The 12,059-nt window shown below is 37.5% G+C and overlaps 1 protein-coding gene across 1 annotated transcript; it reads left to right on the forward strand.

The window, feature by feature from the left end:
- Positions 1-143: 143 nt before the first annotated feature.
- LOC134530466 (uncharacterized) lies at positions 144-6,289 on the forward strand. Its single transcript, XM_063365296.1, has 3 exons — positions 144-1,281; positions 3,687-3,757; positions 5,172-6,289. Exons 1-3 carry the CDS (start codon positions 1,267-1,269, stop codon positions 5,383-5,385), a joined length of 300 nt encoding a protein of 99 aa, XP_063221366.1. The 5' UTR covers positions 144-1,266; the 3' UTR covers positions 5,386-6,289.
- The last annotated feature ends 5,770 nt before the right edge of the window (positions 6,290-12,059 follow it).

Raw genomic sequence — 12,059 nt, forward strand, 5'->3', positions numbered from 1 at the left:
ACGTAAAGGAAGCAATTTTCCGTTTTGTAGCGTGTGCCGTGCTGATTTTTCTATCTCGCATAGTGGAAGATTAGACATTGTGAAACATGTCACTACAAAAAAACACAACTAACACGTGAAGTGTATTGCTTTCAATAAAAAAATTAATTTTGCTGTGAACAGTGATAATAGTGTTACACGAGCAGAATGTTATTTTACGTCTTTTTTAGTTGCGGCCCTGCATGATCACTACACGACAGCGCTAAATTATGTTCAATTAAATTAAATCTGCAACCTATAATTTGTTGAAATTTTGAAGCAGAGACCATGTAACATATGTACCTACAGGTATGTCACTTAAATTTAAAGATTCTCATTTGTTGTTTTTTGTATCTAACCTGTATTTATGGGCCTGAAAGTTTTTATCGAGGACCTCATGATTTTTTAAATTTGAATGTTGGCAGGTCTGCACGTGTCAGGAGAAGGTGAAGGTTTGGTGTTATAATACATGGTTGTGCACAAATAGGCTTAGGTCAGTGGGATTTCCCACAAGGTTCTTCAGCGACCACACTGACTGACAACTGAATGTTCTTTTCAAATATACAAAATAATTATTAGTGCACAATTAGCTCATGTGATGCTACATGAATCTGTGTTTGTGTGGTATATTAAAACCCAATAGGTATTCAGCTATCAAAGTCTGAATGTTAGCTGAATCACCTGTTAAAAATTTTGGTCCAAAAATGTGCCTACTTGATTTTTTTAGATCAAGTCGGCTGTACTCATCTGTTTCCTTTCCTTATGTCCTCTAACCTTTTGATGGCACTCCTCGGTGATCCACCCTCCATTTCTCATGACGTGACTCTGCTTCATGGGATTGTGTGCTGTATGTGTCTTCTCAAAAAGACCAGCTCACTAGACGACATCGTAAGGCATTCTGTCGACTGCTGTGTCTCATGGGGAGTCTGATCAGGTGTTCCATCTCTCCCGGTCGAGACGGAGAGAGTGGCCGGCCGTGCGTGGGGGGGGTCCTGACGGCTGCGTCCCTGCTGTGGCGTGCCGGTCACATCTGCAGGTCGCTGTGCCAGGAATGCGTGATCGCGGCAAACGTCGGCGGAGGAAAGTGTTGGCGGGCCTCCCCGAAGTTTCTTTGCCATGGTGACCTTGTTTCTCTGTGCTGCTCTCTGCGTCCAAACAGTGCCGTCGTATAAAAGTGGCTGATTGGCCTTGACTGAAATTCAGAGTCACAGTGGGACAAGTGGGAAGTGCATCAGGTGTCTCTCCAACATGAGGACTTTACTGGTGAGTAATCCTTGTACTGTTCCCGCACGGTGTGTGTGGTTTCTTATATTCTCAGGTCTCCATAATTCATGAGATTTTATCAGAGATAACTGCAAAACAGCTTAAGTACAAGTAAAGTCAATTTCAACGTAGGTCAGCAACCAGGAATGCAAAGTAAATAGAATGCTCTAAAAAGTACTACAGTAACTGCCGCTTTGTTATTAAAACAATATTTAAATTTTTACTTAAGAGGAGAATGAACACCTTTTAAAAAAAACTGTAAAATAGTGTGCCACAGTATTCTTTGCAACTGAATTAACTTAAAATAAATCAATCTTAAAATTATATAAAATTAAAGTGTATAACATCACCTTTAGTGCTATGAATAGTATATCCAGTTCTGTATGCTAATATAAATTATTTATTTAAGTGAGATTAGAAAATTTATAGGATATAAATAATATCCCTGCTTTTAAAAATTATTTTTACAATTACATAGATTGTAATTCATTGATAAGAAAAACAAAATGTAGTCTTTGTAGGACAAGCAGATAAGTAAATTTTGAGAAGAATAGAGGTAATCGGAGCATTAAACAAATAGTAATTTAATGTTGAAAAACAGATATTCCAGTGAATAATACTGAAAGTTTATTACCGTCAACCCTTCAGTAAATAAACTGTATACTACCAAAACCACTTTTTGATGTAAATTTGCCATTATAAAATATAATTAAAGGTTATGGAGCACACTTTCACCTCTACCGTCCAGGAGCTTCTGCTTTGCTAGTTAGTGTGTTGAAAGTGAGGAGGTCATGCACCCTTAAACAGGCCCAATGGAGTTTCCTCCAAGTATGAGGTTAACAAAAGTTGGTTGGTCAATTTGTTATAATTTTGTAATCAGTTTATATTTTAACTATTGTAAACCCTAGCTGTATCCGAATACATATGGATGCGTCCATAGCACATTTTCACATCCCTTAGCACATGCAGCCACAATGTAAAGGATGTGTTTCTAAGGGATGGATGGTATCCGAATGCTGTTGACTGTTGGTCGTACTAATCGTAGCCTTCTCGAGTCGTGATATCTACGAATATTCAGCAAAACTTAAAAAACTGTGACCAATTAAAAAAAATTAGTGTAGAATGGATGTTATAAATTTTAGCAATCTAAATATTGAATATACCAAAAATGAGCATTGAATACCCCTGTAAGTTTAAGTTTGCCATTTAGTAATTTTTATGAACTTTTTATTTGTTTCTATTTGAGTTATTACTCGCTTATAACGTTTTAAACAAATTTTATGTCTGAAATAATGTGATATTATATACAAACAAAAGAAAACACGATTATAAAGGTAATGGATGCAGGGACACATTTTTGGATGCGAGTGTCGCATCCCTTGAAATCTATATTTTAGTGGACGTGTGTAGGGATGCACCGGCATCCCTTGTGAGCATTCTGAAGCAACGCAAAGATGGCCGCATCCACTGCGATGCCCTTAGCTAAGGGATCCACTTCAGATGCAGCTCCTGTCATTTTGTAAAGACCATTTGTAAGCCATATTTGCAAAGACAGCACTGCTGTTCGGGCAGTCTGCGCTAGCCTAGGTGGTGGGTTTGTGGTGTCTTCCTAAAGGCTCACACGTAGAGTGTTTGGGTGGGCTCCGAAATATTGTGCAACAAGTGAGTTCTTGGTTCGTGGTGCCTCTAAAAGATAATGGAAAAACAGTGACATTTAATGTGTGTGGCTTTAGGCTGTGCTGCTGTTTATCAGGTTGTCCACTTTCTGAAAAGACAGGGAAGTTGGAATTATTCAGAAATGAGAATCAGGGAATTTACTTGAAATCCTGGAAAAGTCATGGAAATTCCCCTGTAATAGTAATTTTAGGGGAAAATTTCATGTTCTAGTCTGCCATCATCCAAACCTTCTAAGAATTTTGTTTGAGGTGGTGTTTTATTGCATAGTCACACACTGTCAAATGGCATATGCAAGGTTCTGTTTTATTTTAATTTTTGAAAAATAATTCTATGCTTTATATGGGAATGGGGTAAGCTGTTTTTCCTTCTTGAAATCTTTCAAAAAATTCAAACTATATAAAATATTTTTAAAAAAAACAAGTCAAGGTAGTTTAAAATTTGGTCATGGATAATTAGAAAATTTTATTCCACGTTTGTGTGGACATCCTGTTTATTAATACAAATATAACTTCATAAATGGTTACTAAGCACATTTTGTAATATTTTGCAAATGCATTTGACATCTCCCACAGACTTCACTACCAGGATCTTCGGAGCAGAGTGTACCCACCTGCCTCCTTTAAGCGGGCTGGTCTTTACACAACTATCATGGCTCTGATTCTGGAACCAACATACCTCCATCTATTGTGTGTGGGACAGTTGCGAAGTAGGTATGCTGTGTGTTGCAGATTGCAGTGATTGTGTGCGCCATGGTCATTTTAACTTATGCGCTGGAGTTCAAGCAACAGGAGCCAACTAGGTGAGCAACGTGTAGTTAAGGCTCAGTCTCCCTTGCCATGTTGAAAGTTGGGAATAAGTTTTAAGGGGTGGTAGGTAAAGCCAACTCAGACAGATTTTGTTAAGGAACAGGTGTTGTTGTTCATAAACCCAACTCTAAAAAGTTACAGGCGCTGACGGTAGCGCACAGATTTGAACTGTGCATTCCACTAGGCACTGCTGGCTGCTAGTGTGTGTGTGGCCAGCTCAATGTGTCTTCTGCTTCCGCGGAGCATTTGAATGTCTAGGTGTTGTGATTATGGGTCTTCAATCAGTAGAGTGCAGTCCAGGTGTGCACGAAATTCCAGTTTCCAAACGACAGCTTATGCCTGTAACTTTGCAAGGTTGCGTATTTGTGTTCCTTAAGAAAATTTGCTTGTCCTGGAATTCCCTGCTACCCTTTAAATGTATGCCTAACAATTTGTCCATTCTATATATGATACAGATTCTTTACTGATCAGTTATGGCTGATGAATAATCCTCAAATTCTCAAACTTACGGACAGTCACTTGAAATTGGATTAAACCATTAATATAAAATTTTAATTTAAACTTGTGCAACTTGTTACTGTGTCGAAGGCTGTTAAAACAGTTACTCATGTTGAGCTCTCTGCTACAGAGGCTCAGTCAGTAGTAGAACTGTCACTTGCTAGGAGTTCCGTTCCTTAATCCCCGGATGTCACGCCTGCTGGTTGTAGCTAGTCTTGCTTGTTCAAGCCTATCTTACCTGTGCATACATTACTCTCATTATAAAAAAGAATATATCTACATGTCTTAGGCAAGCGTTTCAATTCTTAACCATAAATTTAATGATTGTTTTTCAGTGATCAAACCCAGTAACTCCACTTTTCGCCAAGTTTTTTTTTCTGCACTAGGTTTCTCAGAATCTGCACTTCATCTCCAAGCCTAATGACAGAAATGTCAGTATGGAACGCAATTCTCACTTTAGCATACCTCTCACTCCAATAAAATCTATAAAGGCAATCCTCGTGCCACCTAACGAGTGTCTGCTTCCTAATTTATCTTGGATTCTTATGTAAAATGTTAATTTTTTTTTTTTACGTTTAGCAGTCATAAGTATTTGTTTATCTTGATTTATCATCATTACTATTTTCGATGAAAATTAAATATAAGTGTATTGTAAGATCCATCCAGTATTACAACTAGAAGTAATATTAGAGTTTCAGGTTTTGGTTTTTTTTTTTTTTCTATTTTCCTGTTTTGTAAAAATTGACTTCAGAAATTATCTTCTGTTGAATTTATTAAGAATACATTAAATTCTTTCAGTTGCCATTTTTTCCTATTAATATGTTTTTTTGTCAAACCAAGTACTTTAGAAATTTTGGCAGTGTAATGTTCTGCAACTGACGAGAGTTCGGTGGACATGGTCGTGCCCAGGATCGTCACCCTGGCGGACGAGAACTCCACCAAGGGGGTGTGGAAGAAGAAAGTGCTGTGGAAGGCGCGCTGGGTGAAGGAGTGGAAGCAGGAGAAGGTGTGGAAAGCCATGTGGAAGAAGGTCTGGGGGCCGGTGGAGATACACGAGTGGTTCCCCATCTCCAAGCCCCCGCAGATCTGGAAGGATTCCGACGGCAGCCTCAACGGGGTGTGAAGGCGAGCGCTGGTCGTCCTGACTTGTGTTCATTGCTCAGCTGGGCTTCCAACTACCTACCTACATACTACATGGGTGATTGCTCAGCAGTCATGCCATAATAGTATGTGAATTTATTTATTAACTATTTACAACTTCCATGAACAGTGAAATCTCATTACAAAGTACTTCATACGGAACGGTTTCCAAATGTAAAAATCTTGTTGGGACCTGAAAATATATATATTTTAAAGTGAGAATTCCTTTACAGTGAAGTACTTTATAATGAGTTTTCACTGTAGGAACATCGGTTCACTGTTCAGTAATTAGTATTTATTTATTCTTATCAGTATTAAAAATTAATTTGTCATTCACAACTAGACCTTATGTGCATAGTAATGTTTGAGATCAGTGTAAAAAACATGTTTCCATAACTATATAAAAAAAATGTTCCACATATGTATTTCATATAATGTGAGTCATATCTTATGTGTTTAACAATTTATTGATACTTGATTTGGACATCAGTTCATTTTGGCATATGCATTACTTATCAGTCAATCTTTTATAAAAAAATATCATGAATAAACGCAAATGAATGTGCATCATGAAAGGTAAGGATGAGTTAAACACCAGTATCTTTTGTACAACATCTTTAATGTAGAGGTTGTAAAACAGACAAGTTGTGCTTGCATACTGCTCGCAAATTCATGTTTAAGTGTTTTGTTAGTAAGTCTTTGTGTCAGAATTCAGATGGATTTATAACTGTAAGCTATCATGCTTTGTTTCATAACCAGCTTCCGTGCACCAAAATATTTGGTTGTGTCTGTCTGTAGTACTTATATTTATGTATTGTTTTGTGCTGTTATTGTGTGTTGTAAGTTAAATATTGTGTGAATAAAATTTTTAGTTTTTTCTCTAAGAATTTAGTGAAGCATAATTTATACAGATTAAAAAAAAATGTGTTTTTGTTTATTGGCAGATAAAGGTTATAAAATGACAATAAACATTTTTGTCATAGTAAAATTGTTGCTAGGTATTCAATTTATACAAATAACAATCAAGTATAAACTAAGAATGGCAATTCTTATTTAATGACTAATTGTTGCAAATAAATAAATACATAGTATAACAACAAACTGTTATATTACTAATTTAAAAATCATTAAAATATGTTTTATCATTAATTATAATTAATGTAGTGGTTATACTTAACCATTTACAAAAGAAAGAAAACATTTTCAGAGGTTGCTGTTGCCTTAGTTTGCAGAGTTAATAATCTAGCCATGTTTTTAAAAATACATACATGTAAATAATTAAAATTTTATACCATGTGTGTTAATAAACTAACACTTAAATACATATTTTTAATTCTGATGATCTAATCTGAGCCAATATTTATGTTTGTTAATATTTTGCAAGCATATATTACAATTTATTTTTGTTACACATCATGTAACTAATTTTTTTCCCCTTCCATAAGGTAAAGCATTAATAAAGGTTAAACATTGTTTTATGTATTTTATTCTGTATATTTTCTTCTTACATAGTTCATATTTTTGTATATTGTAACAATATTTTATCTCTTTTTACACATACATCCTGTAACTGCAATTTTTCCCCACTTGAAAAGCATGTAACTAAAGTTTGACTGTAGTTTACATTTCAGTAAGCATCCAGATGCATTAATTTGTTTGACAACAGTGGGTTAGATGCAACCAAAAGATGGCAGAAGTACATCTGTGAAGCAGCATACGTGTCCACAGCCAAATACTGTTCACTTAGTTTGCATGCGAGCATTGTGGCCAGGCATTTCCCCAGGATCGGATACAGGTCAGATGAGCGGTCACTTGTGGGCGCCGTGCATTCAGAACAACTCTGCGCATGCACGACATACGAGACAAGTCACTCGCAGTGTCTTGTCGTGACTTTTTGGACGGCCTCCAAGGAAAGTGCTGTCTGGGTGGCTCTGTGCCAACTTTCTTCCTGGTTCAAGGTCACGATACTCAAGCATGCACAGCTGTGGACCAAAACGACGAATACTTGTTACCTCCATGTCAGTCGACCATGCCCCCCAAACTGTTCTGTCATGTTTGCTTAACCATGCGTTACTAGAAATATTGTGACACTTTTATTCTTCGGTTCCATTATTAAGTACCAAGCGAGGTGGCACAAAGGTTTAAAGCAGGTCTTGCATTCGGAAGGATGACTCAGATTCAAATCGTGGTCCGTCTATCCTGATTTAATTTCCATGGTTTCTGTAAATCACTCCAGATTCGTTACAATAGGTCATAGCTTATTCATTCTTCAACTACCCTGATTTGTATAATGCAAGTACCTATATTTCTAATGGCTTCCTCATCAATTAAATGTAAAACTTAGAAATTAAAATACGTAATAAATAATCCATTAGTAGTTCCTACACTTTCAGGTGCACTCCATGCAGGTTTCTTTTCGCAACATCAATTCAGTTCTGTATTTCAAGAACCTTGTTCTTTGTCTCATTATCGTTTGTAGTCGGTCGTCTCCTTATATGAAGATTATGAGTAAATAAGAATTTTCCATTTCTTGGTTACCAGCCTAATGCATAACCATCAACTTGGCGAGCCAAGAAATTCTGTAAGAGTTTAATCCTGTAGCTAAAAAGTTTTTTTTTTAAAGCCAGACTCATAGTCCCTTCTCCGTTAGCTGCATTCAGGGAGCATCATGCGAAGATGGTAACTGATCTTGCAGGCGAAGCTGTCAAGAAAGATGCAACTGCATTTTCACATTTGTAGGAAGACCCCTGTATATTTATAGTGTTAATGGGTCGTAAACTGGCAGCTCCTTTCCTTCGGCCCAACCTCAGGCATCAGGGACACCCCAACCTGTGTCATCTTCAGGGAACAACTACTGACCTTAGTTGGTGGTATGCCTCTTAACTGAACTGGTACCATATGGGTGGGACCTGCTGCTTAGCAAAAAAAAAAAGTTTGGGTGTGTCGAATTTAACTGAGGTATCATGCAACATACTTAACTGAACTTGGGGATGTCCGTGTGCCACCAAATTTTATAATATTCATTTACTGTATGATAACAATTTCCATCACAAAATCTCCACAAAATCTCTATTTAATAAAGTCTTATTATTATTTTCATTCTAAAGGAAAAAGTAATCTTTCCATACGTCCATTCTGGCACAAATCATTATGTTATAACTCTCTAATCACAAATTTGTAAATATACATAAATTAAAATGCACATTACAAAAGTATTCCTGGGAAAACTAAATAGCCTGGCCTCTTGTTTAACGTCGCATCTAAGACTTTTTTAATTTCAATTGAATGGAAACCAATTCTGTAGTGTTCCTGTTCTGTGCGCCGGGTCCCAGCGCCCCCGCAGTTATCTAAGGCACGAGTGCCGCTGCATCACTCAGTCTGCTTACCACATCAAAATTCTCCAAGACTGTTTTACAAAACGGGATAATCTGTTTCACTACCGATATTTTATATTTGCTTCGGGGCCAAACCTGCAATTACAGCTGCAGTTTATTTTCTGAAAGTTAGGGACATTTTTTATGTAGGTTTCAGTCTAATGCAAGCACTTAGACCCGTTCTACAATGACACGTACTGTAGGGCCGCGACGTCTTGGCGTGTCGTTTTGCGGGGAAGCGGGGAAGAGTAAATGAGAGGGGAAGCAGCTGCGCGCGCACATCAGCCGCTATGCGGTTCATAGCAAAAACATCAGGCGCCACGCTCTCAGTCTGAAGTGAATAATGGAGCCCGACGCAGGACGTTCAAGATACAATAAAGTAATACATAGTGGGGAGAGGGAAATTATAAGTAGTGTAATCCAGTGTTGTGATGAAGAAGCTGCCAACAAATGTCTGCTAGTACCTCTAACAAATGCAACCGAAAGAGCTGCGCGATACACAGGTATAAGCCAAAGATCAGTTTCGCGCATCCGAAAACACAACAGAGAGACGACAAATAAAAAACAAACAACAACATTATAAGTTTTTCAATGCATTCCCCGTAATTTCACCCGCGGTTTGTTTGTTTTGCATTTGGCAATTTTCCCAACTTTCTGCACCGCTTGTTAGAATATTTTTTATCTACAAGTGTAGCCGATATTGCTACACATTATATTGCATTTGGTATATTACATGATATTATATTACATTATATACATTATATATTGCATTATATATTTTATAATATATATGATTTTATGATATATATTAATGTATATTATATTAATACATTATTTATTTACAATTTATATGTTTATATTTACATATATATATATATATCACTCCTTTATTTGACCGTTAAACAGCCTCTCATGTTTAATTATTCATTTCAAGCAAAAAAAAAACTGGGAAACGTTTGTTGTCAGTTGATGACTTTGATAGAAGAGTGATCAGAGACACTAGCCACGAATTTTATGCAGTAAAAAAACGACAAGGAAACTACTGCCAGTTTTGAAAGAAAAAATCGGATGGAGTTAGGGAAAGACATCGCTGCGTAAAATACTCAAAGAAATGGGTTTTGTGTGGAGAAGAAGCCAAAATAAGCGAATGCTTCTTCTCGAAAGATCTGACGTTGTTGCTTGGCGATAACGGTAGCTGACTCAGATGAAACAGTGCAGGGAGGCTGGAAAGAATATATTTGACATGGATGAATCCTGGGTTGACACTAATTTAACCTTTCAGAAATGTTGGCAAAAGAAAGGTGACGCTGAAGGTGTAGGTAATGGCAACAGGAAATGCAGCGCACAGACTGATAGTTTTAAGCGTTGGTTCTAGGCAGGGCTTCCTTCCCGGAGCCTCTCTTGTTTATAAAGCAAGCACAACAACAGGAGACTATAAAATACGCGAGGATGGTTTGTTATAAATATGGTTTTCGGACCCCTCGAAATTACTAAAATGGTTCTTTCAGAGTGCTGTTATGGAAAAAATACCAACCCGTGTGCATAAAAGTGGTAAGGTTCTTGAAGTGCGTGAAAGTGTCATGTCGATCGTCTTCACATTTCAGCCAAACCAAATGGAAAAGTAAGCATCAGCGAGGGAGTTACATGCAAGTCTTAATTAATTGTGTTTCCTACAGCAACCCACAATTACAAATTTAGTTCTTAACTTTAAAGAATTGTATAGCTATGTTTAACTATATTTAACTAAGCTGCCCAGTCGAGCAAATGGTGCACTACCTTTAAATAATAAATTACCGTAAAGCATTATCACATCTTTGTATCATTAAGATCTGCGCTGTGTTGCACCGTACGTGAGATTGTTCTCGACCAATGTTTTCGGAACGGCATGGAGACTTCCAGGCCGTTGTTATCTGCGGAGCAGACAAGGCGGGACGTGTCGATTACAAGGTCGCTGAGCTCTAGGGAGTCGACCCGCCAAAACGGAGACGGATCTCACGGAACAGAGTTCCTACAACAGCACGCAGATGGAGACGGTCCCGTACGGATTGGCTCGGCAATGCTGAGTTTTCTTCTGTTTACGTTGCTCCGTGCGACCAATAGAAGCTGAGTACTTGGCTCCGGTGGTATCCATGTTTGTTTATGTTGTAAATACGTTAAATATTGTTTCAAGTACAAGAATATCTAGTGTATATTATTACTTTGTAGCTTGTTTCTATTATTTACGTAAATTGTACCCGTGCAATGGTTTCGAAGCATTTTTTTTTTTTTAAATTAAATTAGTATTTCGTAACCTTGAAATGCAAACTCATTTGTTACGTTTCCGTGAATTGTGGAAGCAGCAGCCGCGATAGTGAAATGTTCGAGGAGATCCGTCTCCGTTTACGTGATCCGTCTCCGTTTCTGTGTCATTGTGGAAAGGGCCTTGAATCCAGCAAAAATCGCCCGCAAACCTTTTCAGCTCATCCTCGGACTTTCCAACACTTACAGTCCGTAGTTCCCTCGTAACGAACACTCGGTGGAGAGAGCGGTGTTTATTTTACCTTCTAGTCAAGTGAGTGCACACGCACCTTATACCGCACCTATGTTAGAGCCGTACTCATACCTAGCCGATGTAGGGCGGTTATGTGATACGATGTCATACATCGTGAGTGCTCGCACTGGCCTCACACCTTACACCCGATCTTGAAGCATTTTCAGATGTGTTGCGGAAGTAGCCGTGAGCGACTCGTGAGGTTTTTTCTTTTCTTTTGCTTCTGCTAGAGAATAACGTTTTCTGTAAGATCAGGGCATACATGTATGGGTGCATCAGTTCAATAAATATATCTTCAGTGTTTTTTTTTTTTTCTTTAAACTCGTCAAAGTACATGAAGTTATCCGCAAAAATTTATGAACTATCTCTGAATTAAAAAAAAAAGTATATCAATATTCTTGAAGGCTTAAAGTATGACGTAACTGGTAAATCTATCTTATTTTATGTATCAGCGCCGAATAAAAACTCACTGTTGTTTTTTTCGTATCAAAAAAGCAAACAGGTTATGAACACATTTTTAAATTTGGTTAGGGACATGTCCCGCCAGGGTGGCCCTGTATTTTGGGTGGCTTTTGAAAATATTTATTTTTGTGGAGCCCTAGTACAGAATGTCCGTAAACTAACGTTCTCTTTTCAATGGTGTATTATACAAGTTTAATTTAGACTATTTACAACAAATGCGTCAAATTGAAGGTAGAATAACCTAGTTATTCTTAAAAATGTCCAGTATGTGCACCTTTAGCTATACGCACA

The sequence above is a fragment of the Bacillus rossius genome, chromosome 3 (assembly GCF_032445375.1).
Source record: "Bacillus rossius redtenbacheri isolate Brsri chromosome 3, Brsri_v3, whole genome shotgun sequence".
Classification (NCBI taxonomy): domain Eukaryota; kingdom Metazoa; phylum Arthropoda; class Insecta; order Phasmatodea; family Bacillidae; genus Bacillus; species Bacillus rossius.

What these genes read in the sequence shown, in the direction of transcription:
- LOC134530466 (XM_063365296.1), top strand. An exon ending in AAGCAACAGGAGCCAACTAG is followed by an intron (nt 3,758 to 5,171) that starts GTGAGCAACGTG and finishes GGTCGTGCCCAG; the next exon opens with GATCGTCACCCTGGCGGACG.